We start from the raw sequence: 24,918 nt of genomic DNA, 5'->3' as shown, positions 1-24,918 counted from the left end.
TGTTATTGAACCTTCAAATGCACCAACATCTGCAACTTGTCTTATTTCTCAAATTAGACAGAATGTCTAAAGGGAATTTCAAACTACATACAAGGCACTAATCTCAAGTACATATGACAGTAGTAATGTCCTACCTAGCAATCTAAAATTATCAATATACGAGTGCAAATTACCTCAAGCATGTTTTTTTCTGTTGATAGTGGATTTCTGATTTTTTTTTTACAGGAGATGTAGGATTTAGTAAAACTTCTGATGCAAGACATATTAACATGCTTAAATCCAACTAATATATTCAGAAAATAAATTAAGTAGTGATATGATGCATGATTTGCAAGTTACAATTCAAAAGTAGTTTATTTTAAATTAGGTTTAATTTTCCCCTTTATCACTTATAATTCAGTGTTCTTCCTACTATTGGCTTCTATTCATTATCAAAGGTAGAATAAAGCTTTGTACATTTCATCATTTAGCGTACATGTCTTCAACGGGTGTTAGTCAATTGCTGAATGAATGTGCAGACTTTGAACTTTAGTTTTTTTTCCTGGACCAAAGGAGGGAAAGGCAGGAATTCTGTCACTACTCTTTGAAAACGAAGGTTGGAAAACATTCAAAAGGACAGGAAATCAGACAGGTGAAAATTAGTAAATAGACATATAAACAACTCAACAGCAGTGAATGATCTCAGCAAGCCAATGCAAATACAATGTTTAAATGCACATCACTTACCCAATATACAGTTTGCCAAAGCTCTTGAAAATAGCAAAAAGTGAGTCAAAGTAATCCATCAAAATATAAAGAATTATAGATGAAAAACTTCCTTGAAATTTAAGTGTGACATTAAAGGAAACAAATGGAAGAATGCTAATTAATTTCTAGATATACTTTAAAGTGGGACAATGATTAATATACCTCTGTGGAGCACTTCCACAGAGCATTAAACTAAAGAACAGGTGCTGTGTCGATATCAGGAGTTGCTTACAGCGTGGCTATCTGTGCAGTTGGACAATCAGTGGTAATACTTTTACTTAAGGTGTGTCCAATGCATTTTACTTTAGTCTTCATCAAATCAAGGTGTATTAACAAGAAATTGGAAGAAGTTAAAAAAATGTCGACTACAAGTTCCTCCAGCTTTTTACTCTTTGCTCCAAATTCCAACATTTGCAGTCTCTTGTGTCTCCAGACAACAATAAGGGCACTGATTGCAAGATACTGGTCTGCTAAGGAACAAAGGCATTGAATTGCCATTGCATTTGGGGTGCCTATTACGAAAACTATTTAATTTTTCATCATTTTATTTCTAGAAAGAAAGGCTGTTCTCAGATAGAAAAATAAATATCTACCTCAGTTTATCAGTAATCCACAAAACTGCTATTAGTTTGCCTTGCACAGGCCCATGGCAAAGTCCTTCCACAAATTCAGTATCATAATTTAAGAAAAAAAATAACAAGAACCAATGAAAAGTTTATTGAAAATTTAATGAAATAAGGCACTTACTGGTTAAATACTTGAGTACTACTATTTTCTTTTTTAACAAGAGATTCTATTTTCAACAAATGATGATTTTGCTCACTTAACCATCTATCAGACTCCTAGGCTGTGTGACAAAAAAACATAAACGCATACTCCTTCCATATAATGATGAACATAAATGATTTAAACACCCCAAATCAAGAACATGAATAACCCAACTGATGGTACAAAGGTAGTACAGTTTGATTGAAGTAGTATGAATATGAACTCCTGGCCTTTGATCCCTCAAGGACTCCATTATGTAGAGCAATATTTAATGTTTATACAAGGCCTAGTCTCCTACTATCTGACAGTCCTCTTGACAGATGCAAGAATTCCAATTTGGGAGTCCTGCTCTGGCAGGGTAGATTTTTTTGGTTTTTGGAGAAATTAACTGAATAATAACCAGTACAAAATAGTACCTTCATTCTTAAAATAAAGCAAGACATTACTAATGGATAAAGCCACAGGCAAATTAAGAATTTGAGAAAGCTTAGTCAATTTAGGCCTTTCCAAGATTGGGGAAGGGAGGTGGGAAAAGAAAACCATTTCAGAATGAGACACATACCCAATATCCCTCTTCCTTTCATTCACACCTCCTCCTCCTCACCTCACGCATATCACACCAGATTCTACTTAATGAAATGAAAGCTGCTCATAGCCAGGAAAGGACATCTAGAAAGTGATCAAAATCTGGGATGTTTTTTGGCCTTGGTTAAGGATTCAACAGGTTTAGGCAGGGACATGCTTGGTTTAGCCAGGCAACCGCTGCCTGTGCTACTCCTGTGACCTCATTTACCTCATTTCCATTTCAATCCCTACACGTCCAATTATCCTGGCGGGCTTGCTACTGCTGTGGCCATCCCACTTGGCCTCAAGCAGGTGAGCAGTGGCTGTCCTTTGGCTGCCCTGTCAGTCTACTTGACAGCTCATTGCCATGGAAGGCATTTGAATGTTTTTAAAGTGTCAGTGATAAATTAACTACTATAAATTAAATACATCAAGATTACACAAATTAAAAACCACAGTTTCAATCAAGGTTGGTTATCCCATTCAAACAAATGTGCCACAGTTATGGTTGGTGTAAAGCTGAGAGGCGAGATACGGGGAGGCTTAACGTACGAGTATTTGATGTCTCTGGGTCTGTACTCGATGGAGTTCAGAAGGATGAGGAGATATCTCATTGAAACCGACTGGATACTGAAAGATCTGGATGGAGTGGACATGGAGAGGATGTTTCCATTAGTAGGAGAGTCTAGGGTTCAAGGGCACAGCCTCAGAATAAAAGGGATGTCCCTTTAAAACTGAGATGAGGAGGAATTACTTCAGCCAGAGGGTGGGGAATCTGTGGAACTCATTGCCACAGAGGGCTGAGCAGGCCAAGTTATTGGGTGTATTTAAGGCAGAGGTTTATCGGTTCTTGACTGATGAGGGGGGGTTAAGGGTTACAGGAGAAGGCGGGAGAATGGGGTTGAAAAAAAGGTCAGCCATGATCGAATGGCAGAGCAGACTCATTGGGCTAAATGGCCTAATTCTCCTCCTATGTCTTATGGCCTTAGAGGTGACCTTTGTGCTCTGCCGCTGGACTTGGTACTGGGTCCAGTGGTGGAGCTGGAGATTAGATCCACCAGCATCTGAGCACCTGTTGATCTCTGATTTCAGTATTGTGATGCACAGGAACAAAAGTCAGAGAGGAGCTGGCCCACAAGGAGAACCTCACTACTTTCTCAAAGAACCACTGGCAAAAGGCTACTATGTTTTGGGCCAATTGTTCCCATGAGATTCAAAATTAATTGCAGTCACTTAAAGTGTGGGTAAAACTGGTCCTTAAAAAAAAATCACGTTGCATCACGATACAAAGGGAACATTTAATCTAGCTCTGAATGGCAGAGTAATCACAATCCAATCACGTGGTGAATTACTGAGGATTTGCTTTGAGGGCAAAAAATGCAATAGAATCGTAGAATAATACAGCATGGAAACAGGCCCTTCAGCCCAACTCATCCATGCCAACCAAGATGCCCATCTAAGCTAGTCCCATTTGCCCACATTTGGCCCATATCCCTCTAAACCTTTCCTATCTGTGTGCTGGTCCAAATGTCTTTTAAATGTTGTTATTGTACCTGCCTCAACCACTTTCTCTGACAGCTTGCTCCATATACACACCACCCTCTGTGTGAAGTAGCCCCTCAGGTCCACTTTAAATCTTTCCCCTCGCACCTTAAACCCATGCCCTCTAGTTTTAGACTCTCCTATCCTGCAAAAAATACTATGACCATTCACCTTACCCAAGCCCTTCATTATTTTATAAACCTTTATAAGGTCACCACTCAACCTACTATGCTTCAGGGAAAATAGTCCAAGCCTATTCAGTCTTTCCTTATAACTCAAACCCTCCGGTCCAGGTAACATCCTTCTATTAGCTGCAAGGATGTCATTAACTTGCAATCTTTCCATTAATAGTTTTAGCAACCATGAGTGGTTACCCTAAATATATTCGGTGGTTATACTTAAGGGTAATCACTGGTAATGATCATCTCATAACAGTGAGAATTCTTACTTGTCGCTGGTAAGAGGGAATTACTAGTGATTACCCTTAAGTAGAATGGGACTCATCTTTTATTGTACAATGGAACAGACTTGATAAACAGCATATGGTAATTACATTTTCAGATAAAACTCTGATCAATGGTTTATATTGCACCATGGACTTTGCAGAGTTTTAATGTTACAATTTAAAAATAAACTTCAAGAACTAGTCAAACGCTTATAGAAGGCATCACCCCACAAAATCTAGCAAGGCATTTGCAACTTCAGGCTGCATGATGAACATAAAAGATAATTAATTTGTGCACTTTGATTAGCTGCTCAATTGAGAGTAGGGTTGGCTTTCATTCCACCCCACAGAGCAAGAAGGGAACAAATCTGCATTGTATAGGGGCAGAATAATGTGATCGCCATGATTCGCGCATGAATCATCGAGCAAGTTTTGGCAAGTAGAACATCAGTCCATGTGCTGTGAATTGCCACAAGCTGCTGGATGGCCTTAACTGCACCCATGTATCCCTGCAAAAATAATAACGTATCCATAGAAAGCAATTAGTAAGGCAAACAATACGTTGGCTTTTACTGCAGGAGAATTTGACTACAATGGTATAGACTTATTGGTCCAATTATATAGAACCCTGGTGAGCCTGCATCTGGAAAATGGTGCACAGATCTGATTTCTCCACATGAGGAGGAATATAGTTGTGATAGGAGTGCAGTAAACATTCACCAGATTGATTACAGCGATGGTGGGTTTGTTGCATGAAAGATTAAGCAGACTGGCCCTGTACTCTCAAGTGTAGCAGAATGAGAGATTATCCCATTGAAACATACAAAATTCTTAAGGGGCTTTTAGTCTGCGGAATTTATGTTTCCCTCGGGTTGCAGTCTCATATTAAGTGGTTGGCCATTCAGGAAAGAGACTAGAAGAAAATTTCTTTACCCAGAGGTAGTGAATCTTCAGAATTCTTAACCCAAGTGGGACAAGTCACTGAATGTATTCAAGACAGATTTTTAGAAATTAAGGTAATTCAGAATTCAGGGCTAGTGCAGAAAAGTGGTGTTGAGATAATAGATGAGCTCTAATCTTATTGAATGGCAGGGCAGGCACAAGGGGCTGAATATCCCATTCCTGCTCCTATTTCTATTGTTCATATGTTCTTAAGAGTTTCAAGAAATTGCTGCACTTGCACAGAAAATACAGATTGCATTTGTTGGAGAAAATTAGGGTTGGTACATATGAACATTTTAGTAAGATTTAAATTGTCGCAATGCAACCAAACCTCACTGGCCCAGACAGCTGTCAAAATAATTTCTGCAGGTGGTTTTAAAACATAAAATTACATTCTTCCTCATCTTTTTGTGCCCATTTTCTTAACCCAATATTTTATTTTCCTGCCTTATTTCGTTCCATTGTTTCTTTCTCAATTCTGCTGGTCCTGCCATTCAACATATTTCAAGGTTCTGATGCTCTTGAATCAATATGTGACAGAAGACAAAATATTCCAGTTGAAGATCAAATTAAAAATATGTGGGTAAAAAAAAACTTGAGGTTTTGTGGGTTTCGCTTTGGCAGGCGTCGGGACTTCGGAACAGGTAAGTTTTTCTTTTTTCTTATATAAGGTTTTTTATTATAAGGTTTTGTTTCATAAGGTTTTTTTTGTACGTTTTTTATATAAGTTCTCATCGGGAATAATGGGGGCAGGACTGCGCAGGCGCGTGACATCAGCAGGTAAAGCGCAGGCAGTTTAAGAAGCAAACTGCCATATCCAGCAGGCAGCAGAGTGAGTGGGAGCAGAGTGTTTTGGGCTTTGGCTCAAGGGGCTTAGGCGTAAAGGGGTGATGCAGGTGAGTAGCTGGTAAGTAAAGGTAAGGTTTACCTGTTATCTGTTAGAAATATTTAAGTAGGAAAAAACTAGGAAGGGGGAAAAGAGAATTAGTACAAATGGAGGACATGGTGGTGTGCTGCAGCTGCTTGATGTGGGAGATCGTGGACCTTGCTGTGGTCCACTATGGCCACATCTGCAGTAAGTGCTTGAGGCTGGAGGAACTTCGGCTTAAAATTGATGAGCTAGAGTCGCAGCTTCAAACACTGTGGAACATCAGGGAGGGAGAGTGTTATGTAGATACTGTGCATCAGGAGACAGTCATCCCCCTTAGAGCAGGCACTTCTGGAGTCCAGGAAGAAGATAGAAGGGTGACTGTCAGTGGAAAGAAGAGGAAAAAGAAAACGAACAGGCAGATAGTGCAGAGGACCCCAGAGGCTGTTCCCCTTAATAACAGATTTTCCGCTTTGGAAGCTGTTGGGGGGGATGACCTGCAGGGGCCGAGCAGCAGTAGCCAGGTCTCTGGCACTGGGACCGGTCCTGCTGCTCAGAAGGGAAGGGAGGAGAAGAGGAAGGCAGTAGTGATAGGGGACTCAATAGTGAGGGAAACAGATAGGAAGTTCTGTGGCAGTGAGCATGAATCCTGGATGGTATGTTGCCTCCCAGGTGCCAGGGTCCAGGATGTCACTGATCGGGTCCACAGTATTCTTGAGCGGGAGGGAGAACAGCCAGAAGTCGTGGTTCATGTTGGTACCAATGACATAGGTAGGAAGAGGGATGAGGTTCTGAAAAGTGAGTTTAGGGAGCTAGGCAGAAGGCTGAAGAACAGGACCTCAAGGGTAACAATCTCAGGATTGCTGCCAGTGCCACACGATAGTGAAGGTAGGAATAGGAGGAGATGGCAAATAAATGCATGGCCGAGAAGTTGATGCAGGAGGGAAGGTTTTAGATTTTTGGATCATTGGGATCTCTTCAGGGGAAGGTGGGACCCGTACAGAGAGGACGGGTTACACCTGAACCTGAGGGGGGCCAATATCCTTGCAGCCAGGTTTGCTAGGGTGGTTCGGGAGGGTTTAAACTAGTTTGTGAGGGGGATGGGAACCGGAGGAGTAGGTCAGAGGAAGAAGGGGATGGGGAAAAGTCAGATCTAACAGGTAGAGAGGCTTTGAGGAAGGAGAAGCAGAGTACAGAGTAAAAAAGTAGTAAGGCAGATGGGCTAAGGTGCATTTACTAAAATGCAAGAAGCATCAGGAATAAGGGAGATGAACTGAGAGCTTGGATAAGTACATGGGACTATGATATTGTGGCTATCACAGAGACACAGCTGACATCAGGGCAGGAATGGATATTGAATATTCCTGTTTTAGAAAGGGATGGGGGGGGAGACGAGGAAGAGGGGTGGCGATACTGGTCAGGGACACTATTACGGCTGCAGAAAGAGTGGATAATGTAAAAGGATCCTCTCTAGAGTCAATATGGGTGGAAGTTAGGAACAAGAAAGGAGCAGTTACTATACTGGGAGTATTCTATAGGCCCCCCTGTAGCAGTAGGGATACTGAGGAGCAGATTGGGAGGTAGGTTTTAGAAAGATGCAAAAATAACAGGGTTGTTATCATGGGAGACTTCAACTTCCCAGATATTGATTGGCACCTGCTTAGTGCCAAAGGTTTAGACAGGGTGGAGTTTGTTAAGTGTGTCCAGGACAGAATCCTGTCACAGTATGTTGACAGGCCGACTAGAGGAAATGCCATATTAGATCTAGTTTTAGGTAATGAACCGGGTCAGGTGACAGATCTATCGGTGGGTGAGCATTTGGGGGACAGCGACCACTGCTCCACAACCTTTAGAATTGTCATGGACAGGGATAGGAGCAAAGGGGACGGGAAGATAGTTAATTGGGGAATGGTGAATTATGAGGCTATAAGGCAAGAACTTGAGAGTGCAAATTGGGGTGACATTTTTGAAGGGAAATGTACTATAGAGATGTGGTTGATGTTCAGGGATCTTTTGCAGGATGTTAGGGATAAATTTGTCCTGGTGAGGCAGAGGAGGAATGGCGGGGTGAAGGAACCATGGGTGACAAGAGAGGTGGAACAACTAGTTAGGAAGAAGAAGGCAGCATACATCAGGTGTAAGCAGCAAGGATCAGATAGGGCTCGTGAGGAATATAGAGTAGCAAGGAGGGAACTTAAGAAGGGGCTGAGGAGAGTGAGAAGGGGACATGAAAAGGCTTTGGCGAGTAGGGTTAAAGAGAATCCCAAGGCTTTTTACTCATATGTGAAGAGCAGAAGGATGACAAGAGTAAAGGTAGGTCTGATTAGAGACAAAGGTGGGAAGCTGTGCCTGGAAGCTGTGGAAGTGGGTGAGGTTCTCAATGAATACTTCTCTTCAGTATTCACCAAGGAGAGGGGTCTTGATGACGCTGAGGACAGTGTTGGTAAGTGTAATGTTCTAGAGTATGTAGATATCAAGAGAGAGAGGATGTGTTGGAGCTGTTAGAAAATATTAGGACAGATAAGTCCCCGGGGCCTGACGGAATATTCCCTAGGCTGCTTCGCGAGGTGAGGGAGGAGATTGCCGAACCATTGGCTAGGATCTTTGAGTCCTTGTTGTCCACGGGGATGGTACCGGAGGATTGGAGGGTGGTGAATGTTGTCCCCTTATTCAAAAAAGGTAGTAGGGATAGTCCAGGGAATTACAGACCAGTAAGCCTTACTTCTGTGGTGGGTAAGCTGCTAGAAAGGATTCCAAGAGATAGGATCTATGAGCATTTAGAGAATCATGGACTGATTAGGGACAGCCAACATGGATTTGTGAAGGGAAGATCTTGCCTCACAAGCCTGATAAGGTTCTTTGAGGAGGTGACCAGGAAGACTGATGAGGGTAGTGCAGTAGATGTGGTCTACATGGATTTTAGTAAGGTGTTTGACAAGGTTCCACGTGGTAGGCTTCTTCAGAAGGTCAGAGGCCAAGGGATCCAGGGAGGCTTGGCCGTGTGGATTCAGAATTGGCTTGCCTGTAGAAAGCAGAGGGTTGTGGTGGAGGGAGTGTATTCAGATTGGAGGGCTGTGACTAGTGGTGTCCCATAAGGATCAGTTCTGGGACCTCTACTTTTTGTGATATTTATTAATGACTTAGATGAGGGGGTGGAAGGGTGGGTTAGCAAGTTTGCAGATGACACAAAGGTCGGTGGTGTTGTGGATAGTGTGGAGGGCTGTCGAAGCTTACAGAGGGATATTGATAGGATGCAGAGCTGGGCTGAGAAGTGGCAGATGGAGTTCAATCTGGAGAAGTGTGAGGTGGTACACTTTGGAAGGACAAACTCCAAGGCGGAATTCAAGGTAAATGACAGGATTCTGGGCAGTGTAGAGGAGCAGAGGGATCTGGGGGGTTCATATCCACAGATCACTGAAAGTTGCCACATAGGTGGATAGGGTAGTTAAGAAAGCTTATTGGATGTTAGCTTTCATAAGTCGTGGGATGGAGTTTAAGAGCCGCGAAGTAATGATGCAGCTTTACAAAACTCTGGTTAGACCACACTTAGAGTACTGTGTCCAGTTCTGGTCGCCTCATTATAGGAAGGATGTGGAGGCGTTGGAAAGGGTGCAGAGGAGATTTACCAGGATGCTGCCTGGATTAGAGAGTATGGATTATGAGGAGAGACTAAAGGAGCTAGGGCTTTACTCATTGGAGAGGAGGAGGATGAGGGGAGATATGATAGAGGTATACAAAATATTAAGAGGAATAGATAGAGTGGACAGCCAGCACCTCTTTCCCAGGGCACCAATGCTCAATACAAGAGGGCATGGCTTTAAGGTAATGGGTGGGAAGTTCAAGGGAGATGTCAGAGGGAGGTTTTTCACCCAGAGAGTGGTTGGTGCATGGAATGCGCTGCCTGGGGTGGTGGTGGAGGCTGATACTTTGGTCGAGTTCAAGAGATTGTTAGATAAGCATATGGAGGAATTTAAGATAGAGGGATATGTGGGAGTAAGGGGTTAGATAGTCTTAGGAGTGGTTTGAAGGTCAGCACAACATGGCGGGCTGAAGGGCCTGTATTGTTCTATAGTTCTATGGTAAAATAAAATCTATCAGAGCATGTAATGCAATGAGATCAGTAAATTCTGGGTATTGCTTGGCTGACAATTTTTTTTTGGCACATTGGCCATCTTTCAGTGAGTATCTATCACAAAAAACCAGCCTTCCTTCCATGAACTCTGTCTACATTTCTCACTGCCTCGGTAAAGCCGCCAAATAATCAAAGACCCCACCCACCCTGGACATTCTCTGTTCTTCTCCCCTCCCATCGGGCAGAGGATACAAAAGCCTGAAAGCACTACCACCACGCTCAAAGACACCTTCTATCCTGCTGTTATAAGACTATTTAACACTTCCCTTGAACAATAAGATGAACTCTTGACCTCACAATCCACCTCATCATGGCCTTGCACCTTATTGTCTGCCTGCACTGCACGTTCTCTGTAACTATAACCCTTTATTCTGCATTCTGTTATTGCTTTTCCTTTGTACTACCTCAATGCACTGATGTGATGAAATGATCTTTATGGATGGCATGCAAAACCTCAGTGCATGTGACAATAATAAACCAATTTATAACTTTAAACCACCCTTGCTGTAACCTGTAAATACAAGAAACAATCCAAACTGCTCAACAAACTTGTCATTTTTCCAGTAAAACATCAAGGAAACATAAGCACGTAAGCCACAGTTTGCTATTTTGTTATGGGATGCTCTTGCTAATTTCAGGTAAGTGCAATGAAGATAATGAACAGCTTCAATATATTCTCCCTGACCCCCCACCCGAGCCTTTAGATTTAAGCAGGTTTAACAAAGTTAGGGTAACTGCTCCTGGACAACTGGTAACCTTCGTGCACCAGAACAGCTGCTTCTAAAAAAGTTATCAGTATGAAAACTCAGTGGCGTAGATCACTTCCCTTATCTTCAGAGCTACATATCAGCAAAGGTATGTATTGATGATGAAATTCACAAACACCTCCAGTGTGCCAGCATAATCTTTAGCCAACTGGGAAGAGTGTTCGACATCCAAGAGCACAAAGTCAACACCAAAGCTCATTGTCTACTGCCCTCCTGTATGCTTCAGAGACATGGACAACTTACAGTAGCTCAAAGCACTTAAGGTGTATCACTAGCAGGACATGTGAAACAATGCCAGCATTTTCTCCCAGGCTAACACTCCAGCATGGAAATTTATCATGCTCAATTATCTCAAGTAGACAGGTTACAGTGTCTGCACACTTGACACTGGACTCCTTAAATGAATAGTCTACTCCAAGCTCCATCAGGCTAAGAGATTGAGGAAGACAGTGTAAACTCAATGATGTTCTCGTCTCCTCAAATATCCTAATTGACTCATGGATACTTCTCATTCCCGACTGCTCAAAATGGAGGAGGAATATCTAAGGCGGCTCTTAAATCTTGTCTTAGAAACTCGAGGAGGCCAAGTGCAAACAGCAGTAGAACTCTCAACAACACCATCAACCCATCTATTTCATTTGCGGCGGAGTCTGTGAATCCTGCAAAGTACTCTTCAGTCTCTGCAGAAACCACAGAGCTACCACAGAAGCAAATCATCCTCAGCCCTGAAGAATTACCTGATAAGAAAGAGATAAGTGTAATAGTAATACCGTTCTGACGAGTGACAAACTATTACCCCAGTTACTGTAAAGTATCATCTAGTAAACTGAATGAAACAAAAATTCAAACTCTGCATGAAAGTACAATTAGAAATGCAGCAATAAACTAATACATTTTTTTTGGTATGTCGTGCTTTCTGCATCATTTCTCAGCGTTTTTACCAGCCACAAGTAACACTGCAAGATAATGATTTTGTGCCCAAAATAGTCATTTCTTTTGACCTGAATGGTGAAGACTGTCAGACATAATCAGTCCAAACAGACTAGAAAAGTACAAGACCCTATAGTGATGTTAAACCATGATGTCAGTCAGATTTGTGAGGGCCTCTGGACTTTTGAATTGGTTGAATAGTCAGTAGATTGATACGAATTGCAAATTACTAGCTGTCTGGATTGGTGAAACCTTATTCTGTGACTGGTCTTCAACAGAAAATGATAAATTCTTATCAGGTGAAATCTACTCAGTGGATCAGTCAGAATCCAAGACTGCAATAATGTGAGTTTGGAAGTACAAAGTTTAACAATTTACATTTGTATCAATCAGACTAATTTCTCCAAAATATTATGCTTGTTATATCACATTTGCTGTAAATGCCAGTCTGAAAGGTATATTTTGCTCATTGGTGTTGCTGCAAATACACAGCACAGTGTCTGCTCAGGGGCTCCAAAATTATCAAAAGCCCTTTTGCTTGCATTGATTCTGTAAAACCACTGCAATACCACACTCAATTTTCCACCACAGAAATTATCAGAATGAACTGTGAGATACTAGCTACAAAATATAAGAAAAATTGCAAGATTTAATGGATTAAAAGTCATGTAGCAATGTGTTCACTGGAACTGTTAAGATCTACTGTTCCTTAAGATTTTTAATACCCCACCACAAATGCAAATATCAAAAAACAATGCAACATGCATTCACTCTTATGTTAATATTTAAACTGACACTCAATAAAATGTGAAGTACCATAAAACAGAATTGAACATTTTATATTGCTGTTGCAAATTTTGTAGATAGGTAGTGAGAGTAAAGGAACTAACCGACTTTTTCTCTGAGTTCTGAAGCACAATTTACATGGATTAATTTACTATGTCAGTCACAAAAATTCAGGGCAAAATTAGAAAAACAATTAATGTAATGATTGTCATACTAAACTACTAGATCAGAGGAGTGGTAACAATATTACTCAGTATTAATACAAGGATTTGCAGTTTAATGTTTCTGGGTGAGTGCAAAATGATGAGCTGTCGAACAACTGATTGGAGGTTGCCAAGTATTCTGCATGTATTCGGCCAAGAGTTAAGACTGGCTGCCTCAGTGATGAGTGTTGAGCATGTTTAGGGAGAGTGACGGTTATGTTTAGGGAATCTCCAGAAAGAATCAACGGGTTTGGGTGGATGAGCATTTGGTGAACAGTAGTTCTGATAATTGATTACTTAGAAATGTGGAATTTTGCAAATGTTAATTTAGAAAGATGTTATGCTTCTGCCAATCAAGATTACTGTAACTGCACAGTTTACAGTCTCTACAAACTGTTCGGCATCTTTAAGCCCAGAAAGATTTTTTACTTTATGGATAGTGCAAGACTATTGCAAGTTTGTTTTACAATTTTAACCATAAAAGGTGAGTAATTCAATGTAAAATATTGTGATGCAAAGTATTAATAAGAAATACTGAAGATATCTTAATAGTTTTAAAAGTTGTGAAGAAATATGAAATATACTTCATTTCATCAGTAAGGTGGCTTATAACTAAATAGCTTCAAATAATTTGATTCTTTGTACAACACAATAAAGAAATTTTGTAAGTTCCATGACATTTACCAAAATTAACATCAAGAGCAAATTATCAGCATTACATTCCACAAATAAAAGTTAATTCTGTGGACGATGGTATTTCCTTGGCAATGTTATCTGAGTTTTAGCATTTCACGGCATAGAAAGATGGCCAATAAAAATGACCCACACAGTTAATTTAAAAAAGCAGCAAAACATTTGATCATCCAAATACAATGTAGCCCAAGTCAAGCATTTTAAGAATTGGTAATAATTTTATAAACCTGCATCTCTTACAAAAAACAGAACATTTTTCACATCTCTATAGTAATAAATAATGGTGTAAAATCCCATCCCTTACAAACTTAATGGCAGTTTATATCACCCTCTGACCTGCCTCTCCACAAGGGTCAGTAATCCATTTCCACACAACATTACAAAAACACGAGACTGTAGATATCACAACCAGAAGGACTAACCACTCCTGCCCACAGAGGACAGCTTTATTAATAGCAGGCAAGAACAAACAGCTTATTCCCCATTAACCTTCTCTTGAAACACAGGCATCCAAATGTGATGGCCAAGCAATTTGTAATTAGATTTATCTTTAATTTATAGATTTCTTATAAACACCTGGGTTTTTGGGATGGTATGTGTGGTAGTGGTTGGTGGGGGGGGGGGGGGGGGGGGGGGCGGGGTACAAGAGGTACAGTGGTTAAAATATAATAATCAGAAATCCAATGCAAATGCACCCATTTCTGGTTCTGGCATTGATGGGCTGAGGTGGGAATTAACCTGCTCTGATGAGTCAGTCCAACATTAATGAGTAGGCTGGCCTTAACTGTAACCAGAATTTTACTTTTAACTCCTGAAAGTTATATTGCCCAGTGATCATAAAAAGTGTCTGAATGTAGGCCGTAATGGGCATCAGTAAGGTAGGTCACGAGTCCTGATGCAGGGTTTCAGCCCAAAATGTTGACAATTCCTTTCCTCCCATAGATGCTGTTTGACCCACTGCGTTCCTCCAGCAGAGTGTTTGTTGCTCCAGATTCCAGCAATCTACAGTCTCGTCTCTCCATCAGATAGGTACCCACGAGCCAGGAAATCTTTCCTATCTACCCATTCAGCTTGCCTCCTCTTTTTCTGTGACCATGCACATTATCTTCTTGCTCCTTTCCCTGTACTCTCTCTGCTATCTCTCCCCACAATGCCTTTTATCCACTCTTCCTTCACTCACCCCACCCCTAAACTCCCTCCTCTCCACCAAGCTGTTGCTTGTTCCCTTAAGCCTTCCTGCCCAACAGCTCAGCTGCCAGTCAGAAAACTGGGGTCAATTTCTAAATAGGCTTTGTTGTTAACTTGGGTGGGACCACAGGGAATCTCCTATTTCCAGGTATCTCCTGTATTGCTATGGCCCCGTATCCCATCACCCTTCAACTCCATCTCTGCCTCACCATGAATATTGGCCATCAATTTTCTCAACGTGCGCTTCCCTTCATCTTATAAGTATTCTGAAGTATATAATCCAAGCACCATGACAACAAGTTGCATATATTCCATAGTAATTGTGAATAAAACGTTGACCCACAAACTAACAATGATATCCAATTATCATTGGGAAAAATTAATTTAAATGTGCTTATTCCTGGGTTATTTTTAAACATAGTTGCTCTGAATGTAGTTTTTCAAAAAAAGTGTTGATAAAAAGCAAAAGCAACGTTCTAGCTACTCAGCTGCTATAACTGGGTTACAACTACACACAATATATACATTTAATCTGAAAACAAATTGCCTCTCATTTCCAGCATTAGTTCATGTAAGTAACAGGCAAAACTAACAGTGATACTGTACATAATGAGTGTGATGTATTCACGTACTACTGCCCATGTAATATGGTTGGCTTGAAGGAGGAAATAATAGAATGGCTTAGCCTTCTGCATGTTGGTGATATGATATTTTGCAAATACTATTGGACATACTCAGATGGTTAAAAAAATATTAGAACAAGAAAACAACAAATAGGCTAATATAGAAAGTTGGTGTCACAGTTCAGTCAACTAAATGAAAACGTTAGTAAGCATCAGTCCTAGTGCAGGGACTTAACCTGAAAGGTTGACTATCCCTCTTGCCTCCACAGATGCTGCCTGATCAGCTGAGTTCTTCCAGCAGTTTGTTTTTTGCTCCATGTTACCAAGCTTGATTAGAACACTAAAACTTGTTCCATTAGATCTCCAACAAACTGATTTCCTTTTTTTTACAGACTATTAAATGATTGACGTCAAGGGATTACTTTAACCCGATTGATTTGACATGTCTTAAATAACAGGCTCTTAAAGACTAAAGGATCCTGGACCTATAAAACCTGTTGCTCATTGTCTTGTTCCCCCCCAAATTAGGGTTAACTAGTTAAAATACATCAGATCCTTTTAGTGAGCTACACTGGAATGCCTGAATGGGGTACAGACAATTTGTCTTTTTAATTCAAATGAAGCCAGATGCCAAACTTGATACACGTCTCCTGTCAAGATCATCGCATGCAATTAGGTCATCCTAGTAATTCCCGAGGCTTTGAATTTCCAAACCATCTGTTCAAAACTGAAGTTTGGGCTTATCCAGTGCCTCTTTATAATATTGTCTTTCTCATCAACTCGGCTTCACAACTTTAACATACAAAATTCAACTTGTCAATTTTTTTTTCGTCCAGTGTCTCATAGCAGAGTGAAATAAACTACTGGCACTTCCTAAGACAAATTATTGAAAAAAAATTAGTAAAAATCAATAGATCATAGAAATTCTGCGTAAAAAAGTTATTTACCTTTGTGTTGAAGTTCAGTGCATTCTGTGACGTTTTGTATAGCTCTGGATATTTCAACATATTTTCCTTTCGACAAGTTCTCTCAAATATTCCCAAAGTCAGGGGAGGCAAAGCTGTGAAAATCTGACGTGCACACACAGACATTTTCTTTTACTATAGCAGCATTAGGACTGTACCACAAAATATAAATATAGATTTGATAACATTGGCTGAACATTACCAAGCTTCTAGCAGCTATGCAGGAGATGGCTATCCAATTTTTGCACATGTCATTTAGCTGTAATTTCACTGATCCGTTGCACAATCTGAGATTGGCATGAACTCTACCATTTAAACCAATAAGTTACCTATTGAATAGTATTAAATGATAAATTAAAATGATTGCAAAAGACTTCTTGGCAATGACCAAAATAATTAAAATCTAATGTTTTGAAAATGATTTTTTTTACTGAAAACTCAAGTAGACCGAAGCTTGCCATCAGTTGAACTATAGCCTTATCCACTAAATTGACATTTCTGGGGATTGCTGTTTTGTGGACATGATGAACTGGCTTGTTATCTTGAACCTATGGCTCATGATCCAATCCCTACTGTATTTGTGACGCACATTATTTAATAAAGAAGTTTTCATAATTCATAGAAGTATTTCATTCAAAAAGTGGCAATTGTAGTGATGAGCTGTAAACCTCATTATGAGATTCCACACAGTGCGCTGATCAGTGCCCAATATCTTAATCCATTAAATATTGATGTCAAAATAAAAATTCTGATTGGCTTATACAGCTTTTCAGAAAGACATTTCTTATTGGCTAATTGTGAGACACATCAGCCAATAAAAGGAAAGCATGCTCCAGCAGAGCAGTCATTGCAAGAGTGGGCCAGTATTTGAGTGGTACGTTAAGGTGGTTTGGCTTGCAAGGTTTCAGTGAGCAGAGGTGCAGGTGAGGTTCCTTGAATTTCCTTTTTAGTCTTAGAATACTCAGATGGCAGTGGCACGCTTCTCCTGCAGGATGTGGGAGATCAGGGAGACTTCCAGTGTCCCTGAGGACTTCACCTGTGGGAAGTGTGTCCAGCTGTAGCTCCTGACTGACCACGTGAAGGAGCTGGATGCACTCAGGATCATTCAAGATGCTGAGGGTTTCAAAGGTATGAGCTTTAGCAAGGTGGTTGCACCTAAGGTACAGGCAGAAAGTAGTTGGGTGACCACCAGGAAAGGAAAAAGGAGCAGGCAGATAGTGCAAGATTCCCCTCAAACAAGTATACTGTTGGGGGGGGGGGGGGGCACAGAGGGATGACCAGGAAGAGGCAGCAGTGGCCAGATCTGTGGCACCAGGACTGGTTCTGAGGCTCAGCAGGAAAGGGCAAAGGCAGAAAGGACTCCCTGGTGACAGGGGACTCGATAGTTAGAGGGGGTGGACAGGAGATACAGTGGCTGCAAAAGGGACTCTGGAATGGTGTGTTGCCTCCCTGGTGCTAGGGTCCAGGAGCGGCTACAGAACATTCTTAAGGGGGGAGGGTGAGCAACCAGAAGTCGTAGTGCACGTTGGCACAAATGACATAGGTAGAGAAAGGGATGACATCCTGTGGAGTGAATATAGGGAGCTAGGGAAGAAGTTAAAAAGCAGGACCTCTGGTAGCAATCTCTCGAGGATAAGAACAGGAGGATATGGCAAATGAATGTGTGGCTGAAAAATTAGTGTAGGGGACAGGGATTCAGATTTTTGGACTATTGGAACCTCTTCTGGGGTAGAGGTGACCTGTACAAGACAGATGGGTTACACTTGAACTGGAGGGGGACCAATATCCTGGCAGGAAGATTTGCTAGTGTTACTAGGGTTGGCTTAAACTAGATTGGTTGGCGGGGGGGGGGGGGCGCGTGGGCGCGTGGTGTGGTGGGTGCGTGGGATCCCAAGCATCAGGGAGGCAGAAGAGAGGCTGGGAAGTGATGCAGAGGTCAGTGACAGCAAGTTGAATAGACAAGAGAATGGCCAGGAGTAAGGAAAGCCTATTGGATTAAATTGCACTTATTTCAATGCAAGAGGTCTGACAAGTAAGGCAGATGGGGCCTGGATAGCTATGTGGGACTGGGATATTATAGCCATTATGGAGACATGGCTAAGGGAGGGACTGGCAGCTTAATGTTCCAGGGTACAGGTGCATTAGGCAGGATAAAGGCAGAGGAAAGCAAGGAGGGCAGTTCCATTTTTGATTAAGGGGAATGTCACAGCATTAGTCAGATGAAATTACTGAAGGATCATCCAGTGAAGCTTTCAGTGGACCTGAGAAATAAGGGGATGATCATTGTTGGGGTTGTACTATAGGCCCCCAAATAGTCAATAGGAATTAGAAAAACAAATGTGCAGGGAGATTGTGTAGAGTTGCAAGAATAATAGGGTTGTCATAGTAGGGGATTTTAACTTTCCTAACATAGACTGGGACTGCTATGCTGTTAGGGGCTTAGATGGGGTGGAATTTAAGGGTGTTCAGGAACGTTTCCTTGGGTAATAGATAGAGGGCCCTACTAGCGAGAAAGCAAAGCTTGATCTACTCTTGGGTAATAGGGTGAGGCAAATGACTGAGGTCACTGTGGGGGAGCACTTTGGGACCAGTGACCATTGTTCTATTAGCTTTAAAATAGTTATGGAAAGGGACAGAACTGGTCCACAGGTTCACGTTTTAAATTGGGACACAGTGAATTTTAACGGTATGAGACAGGAGCTTGCAAAGGTTAATTGGAGTAGGTTGAGTGCGGACAAAGGGACCACAGGCAAGTGGGAGGCTTTTAAAGATGATAGTGAGAGCTCAAGATCTGCATGCTCCTGTTAGAGCGAAGGGCAAAGGCTGGTAGGAGCAGTGTAGCAGTTAGCATAATGCTATTACAGCACCAGCGACCCGGGTTCAATTCCAGCTGTTGTCTGTAAGGAGTTTGTACATTCTCCCCGTGTCTGTGTGGGTTTCCTCCAGGTGCTCCAGTTTCCTCCCACATTCCAAAGATGTACAGGTTAGGAAGTTGTGGGCATGCTATGTTGGCGCCAGAAGTGTGGTGACACTTGCGGGTTGGCCCCAAAACACTATGCAAAAGATACATTTCACTGTGTTTAGATATACGTGTGACTATTAAAAATCTTATCTTGAGGACCCAACCAGGAAAAAAGGAGGCATGGGTCAGGTATAAGCAGCTTGGATCAAGTGAATCCCTGAAGTATAAAGGATGCAGAAATGTACTCAAGGAGGAAATGGGGAGAGCAAAAATGGGTGCATGAGAACTTTGGCAGAGAAGATTAAGGAAAATCCAAAGAGATTAAGTATTTTAAGGGGGAAAAAAAAATCACTGGAGGGAGAATAAGGCCTTTCAAAGACCAAAGGGGATACCTTCCTGTGGAGCCACAGGAGATGGGCAAGGTCCTTAATGAATATTTCTCTTGATTTTACCGTGGAGAAAGTCAAGACTACTTCAGAACTACAGAAATTAAATGGGGAGGTCTTGGGGATAGTCTGCATTAGAAGAGCTGCTGGATGTCTTAAGGTATGAAAGCAGACAAATCCTCAGGGCCTGACCAGGTATATCCAAGAACACTGGGAGGCTAGAGAAGAGGCTTAGATATTTGCATCATTGTTAGCCATGGGTGAAGTGTGAATAGACTGGAGGGTTGCAAGTGTTGTAAGTTTATTTAAGAAGAGCGGCAAAGAAAAACCTGGGAACTATAGGCAAGTCTAACATCTGTGGTAGGCAAGTTACTAGAGGATTGAGGGATAAGAAATATGCACATCTAGAAAGATAAGGGTTGATTAGGGGTAGTCAGCATAACTTTGTGCATGGGAGGTCATGTCTTATGAACTTGATTGAGTTTTTGATGAGGTAACCAAGAAAGTTGAGGGCAGGGTGGTAGACGTGGTTTACATGGAATTCAGTAAGGCCTTCAATAAGGTTCCACATGGTAGGATGCTCTGGAAGGTTAGATTGCATGGAATCCAGGAAGTGCTGGCTAATTGGATACACAGTTGGCTTGATGATAGAAAGCAGAGGGTGATGGTGGAAGGTTATTTCTCGGACTGGAGGCCTGAGACTAGTTGTGTGCCTTGGGTCGGTGTTGGGCCCATTGTTGTTTGTTATCTATATCAACAATTTGGATAAGAATGTACAAAGCATGGTTAGTAAGTTTGCAGATGACACTAAAAAAGGTGGTATAGAGGACAATGAGGAAGGTTATCAAAAATTACAGGGGGGGGGGGATCTTGATCAGCTGATTTAGTGGGCCGAAGAATGGCAAATGGAGGTTAATTCAGATAAGTGCAAGGTGTTGCATGTTGGAAAGTCAAATCCAGGTAGGACTTTCACAGTGAATGAGAGGGCCCCGGGGAACGTTGTAGAACAGAGGGACCTTGAAGTACAAGTACATGATTCACTGAAAGTGGAGTCACAGGTAGATAGGGTGGTGAAGGCAGCTTTTGGCACACTGGCCTTAAGTCAGGGCATTAAGTATAAAAGTTGGGAGGTCATGGTGCAGTGAGGCTGCATTTGGAGTACTGTGTTCAGTTTTGGTCACCCTGCCATAGGAAAGCTGTTATTAAATGGGAAAGAGTGCAGAAAAGATTTACAAGGATGCTGCCAGGATTTGAGGGACTGAGTCATAGGGAGAGGTTGGACAGGCTAGGACTTTATTCCTTAGTGTAGGAAACTGAGAGGTGATCTTATAGAGGTGTATAAAATCATGAGGGGCAGCGAATGTACTCAGTTCACCACCACCCCCCACCCCCCACCCCCAAGAGTTGGGGGTATCAAGAACTCTATTTTCGATATTTGCAGATTAGAAATTTTTTAAAAACTACTATACCCTCTTTTCTGACACTTTACAAAATTGAAACTACGGAAAAAATTTTAGGTCTTAATCCTTATCAGAAGGGCTTGATAGCGATAATTTATGATTTAATTATGAAAATACATCTAGAATCATTAGACAAAATTAAGAATGAATGGGAAAGTGAACTCCAGACATCTCTACCTATAGAGACTTAGAAGAAAATACTTTATTTAGTCAATACATCTTCAATGTGTGCCAGACACTCATTGATACAGTTTAAGGTAGTCCACAGGACCCATATGTCCAAAGATAAGTTAGCTCGTTTCTATAACCATATAAATCCTATATGTGACAGATGTAAATCGAATGTGGCTTCTTTGACACATGTTTTGGTCCTGTCCTCTTCTGGAAAAATATTGGAAAGACATTTTTAACATTATTTCAAACGTATTGAAGATTGATTTACAACCTCACCCTATCATTGCAATTTTTGGATTACCAAGGATAAAGTCTGGCCATTTATCTCCTTCTGCTAACCGTATGATTGCTTTTGTTACACTAATGGCCAAACGATCCATTTGGCTTAAATGGAAGGATCCAATACCCCCTACTACTTTTCAATGGTTTTCTCAAACTATATCGTGTTTAAACTTGGAAAAAATTAGGAGTGGTACTGTTGATCCTTCGCTTAAATTTGAAGATATTTGGAGTCCATTTATTCAATATTTTCACATTATGTAGATCCCCTTTCAATAACTTTCCAACTTGGAGGAACGGACTTGACGACATAATATTGCTCTGTTTCTACTGAGAAATTTTAGCCCAGTTTTTTTTTGTTGTTTGTTTTTCTTTTAAGTTTTTTTTGTTTAGTTTATATTGTTTATAATTTTTTTATTGATTTGGGTTTTTTAAATTTGTATAAATCTTTTTTTTTCCTTTCTTTTATATTATATTTATTTACTAAGAGATCGTTGGATCTACAGATTTTTTTTGTATTTTATTGTTCTTTATGATTATATATGCTATGATTGTTATCCTGATCTCTTTGTATTACATGCATAAATATTGATGCTATATATCAATCTGTATTAATTTGAAAACTAATATAAAGATTGAAAAAGAAAACAAGAACTCAAGGGCATCGGCTTAAGGTGAGACGGGAAAGATTAAGAGGAACTTGAGGGGCTTTTGTTTTTTTTTTTACGAAGGGTGGTATCTATGTGGAATCAGCTGCCTGAGGAAGTGGTTGAGACAGGTACAATAATAACATTCAATAACAACTTCTAAAAGACAGTTGGACAGGTACATGGATTCTAAAGGTTTAGAAGGTTATGCGCCAGACAATGGCAAATGGGACTAGCTTGGATGGGGCATCTTGGTCAGCATGGACCAGTTGGGCTGAAGGGTTCGTCTCCATGCTATATGACTCTGACTCATGTTTCAAGTCTCTTGGCAGCCTACAGCCCCCACACAAAACTTGTCTCCCTGATCCTGATGTATTTAAATCACCTTGAGTGGTCCCACTCTGAGCACCATCAGTAGTCATTCAGCCCTCACCTACCATGGCCACACACACAAACCCAGCAGCAGGCATCAGTCTCCATGACAGGATCTTTATGCATGCCAATGTGCATTAAATGCAGGATGCAACAGAAGAGGTTAGTCAACAATGTGAACCATAAGTGTCATGAGTCTCCAATGTTATAAGGAATACAAAAATGTTGACAGTCAGAATTTATATCAAAATTAACACAATGTTATTTTTCATACATCTTTAGGTAGAGATGGAAGTGAGACTTCATTTACTGGTATCATAATCAGGGCACTGACATTATATTAACAACTTGAACTGAGTGCAAAATAGCATGTACACTTACCACATTGTAGAGACCAATGCACCATCTTTCAAAGAGAATCTGTCCTGAGAAGCCATTCACAAAAGCGAACCAGATCTGAAAGTGAAAATAAACCAAAACAGAGTTCAAAAGCTTTTTTAAAAAACAAAGGGTTAACTTTTGCAATTTCCCCCTCAAAAATATTATGCTATTCTTTAGATTTGGAATGGAATAAATATTTTACAAATCTGTAACTACTGATATAGACCATTGGGTCAGAGTGTTCTTTGACAGAGCAATACATCACAAACCCTCTGCCTCACTCACCGCATAGTCACTTCACTGTTGGCCAGACACATGGAGATGCAGGGCTGAAAGTTAATGCCACAGTATATTTCACAGTGGCAATGGATAAATATTTGAAGCATATAGGGATATGGTACAGCATTGGAATTAGATGTGAAATGCACAATGCATGCAGAGAACTTTTACTGCACTTTAAATCTCCAGTTCTAAGGGATGATCAGTGCTTACATGTTCTGTAGAGTGGAGTTAAGGTCAATACCTCATTACTCACCTACACCCTCTACCAATGAAATATTCCCTCTATTTTGGTTCCAATGCCCACCAAGAAATGCAACACAATTCACTTTTGAGGAGGAAAGGTGATGATTGGAAAATAAGAGAAGTAAAGACAAACTGCTAAATCTTTTTACTTAATTGATCCTTTGAGCATTTAATGACCTCAGTTCAGGGCTATTCTCAATTTCCCCTCCACTCCCACTAGCTATTTTTATGACTCTCAATTGCATGTGTTGTGATATCAACTGTATTACTTGGAATCTGCTCTATATAATGACTAATCCAGTGTATGCATGCTTTATGAATTTCTAGTCACGATTGAAGTTTACTACTTCATCTGTTCCTAACCTTGTCCAAGCTCTTGCATTATTCAAACCTGATTAGCCTAATATTCTTCTGCAAGGATCAAAAGTTGTGCTTGAAGTCCATTGCCTTGGAAATGTATTCTACTACTCAATCAGTGCATAAAGCAGCTAGCTTGATAGGTAGTCCATTCACAATCATTCTCTCACTAAACCACTGACACACAGTAGTGCAGTGCATCCTGTAGCTTGTACCATCTACAGGATGCACTGCAGCAACTCACCAAAGCTCCTTAGACAGCACCTTCCAAACCCACAACCTCTACCAGCTAGAAGTTCAAGGACTGCAAAATCATGGGAACACTGCTACCTGGAAATTGCCTTCTGTCACACACCATATTGTTGTTCCTTCATTGTCACTGGGTCAAAATCCTGGAATCCCTTCCCTAACAGGGTTGTGGGTATCCCCACACCTCAAGGTTCAAGGCGGTGGCTCACCACCACCTTCTCAAGGGCAATTAGGGATGGGCAATTAAATGCTGACTCAGCCTGTGAAGCCCACATCCCTTGAGTGAATAAAAACATACAAAGTAACATTCCCTGGAATGTGGTAGTTTCAATCTACACTCCTGAAATCCAGCAGATAATTATTCCCCAGCACATCTATGAAGTAATTCTTCATTGTCAAAGATGTTGTATTTGGATCTAATATTAATCTTCCTATTATGCCAACACAGCTGAAAATTTAAGATATTAAATCCATTGTGTTCTCCCAGAATCTTGATCAACATTCTCCTGTGAACCAGGTGAAAAAAAGATTCATCTCACTGCTACACTAAAATGAACCACCACATTTGCCGACACAGTAACAATCAATGTAATTCACTAAGTGCTCTGAATTATACAAGTTTCTATCAGTTAATAATCTGAAATGACTCACCCTCATCATTCTCTTTCCTGGTAAGGTAGTACCTAATATTACTTGACACATCCCCAAACAACAAGCACGATTATGTTCACTGCCTGTACAGAGAACATCTGTTGAGATTGCTAATGGATGCAAAATAGCAAATATTCTGAAGTTCACCTTCCTCCCAGTATTCATCAGTGAAGGAATGTGCAATACACTCCTTAGTAGAGCCATTTAGTTAAATTCAAAATTTGCAAGGGTTTAGTGTAAACATTAGTGCATTTTAATTAACTGGCTGAAGTGTAGAAATAAAGTGTAAAAGGTGATATGTTGAGAATTATA

The 24,918-nt window shown here is 40.9% G+C and overlaps 1 protein-coding gene across 6 annotated transcripts in view; it reads right to left on the bottom strand.

Annotated features, from left to right (window-relative positions):
* atp8a1 (ATPase phospholipid transporting 8A1) overlaps positions 1–24,918 on the bottom strand; it is a 276,718-nt gene that overhangs the window by 58,635 nt on the left and 193,165 nt on the right. For all 6 annotated transcript variants that reach the window (XM_052045257.1, XM_052045250.1, XM_052045267.1 and 3 more), the window contains 2 exons: positions 22,825–22,899; positions 16,146–16,268 (listed from right to left, as the gene is read on the bottom strand). In XM_052045257.1, the coding sequence (XP_051901217.1) occupies positions 16,146–16,268; positions 22,825–22,899 (198 nt within the window). The remainder of the gene's footprint in view (positions 1–16,145; positions 16,269–22,824; positions 22,900–24,918) is intronic.

The sequence above is a fragment of the Pristis pectinata genome, chromosome 2, assembly GCF_009764475.1.
Source record: "Pristis pectinata isolate sPriPec2 chromosome 2, sPriPec2.1.pri, whole genome shotgun sequence".
In the NCBI taxonomy this organism is placed as follows: Eukaryota; Metazoa; Chordata; class Chondrichthyes; order Rhinopristiformes; family Pristidae; genus Pristis; species Pristis pectinata.
The sequence above is the reverse complement of the archived record's forward strand: the minus strand, read 5'-3'. Positions and strand labels throughout refer to the sequence as shown.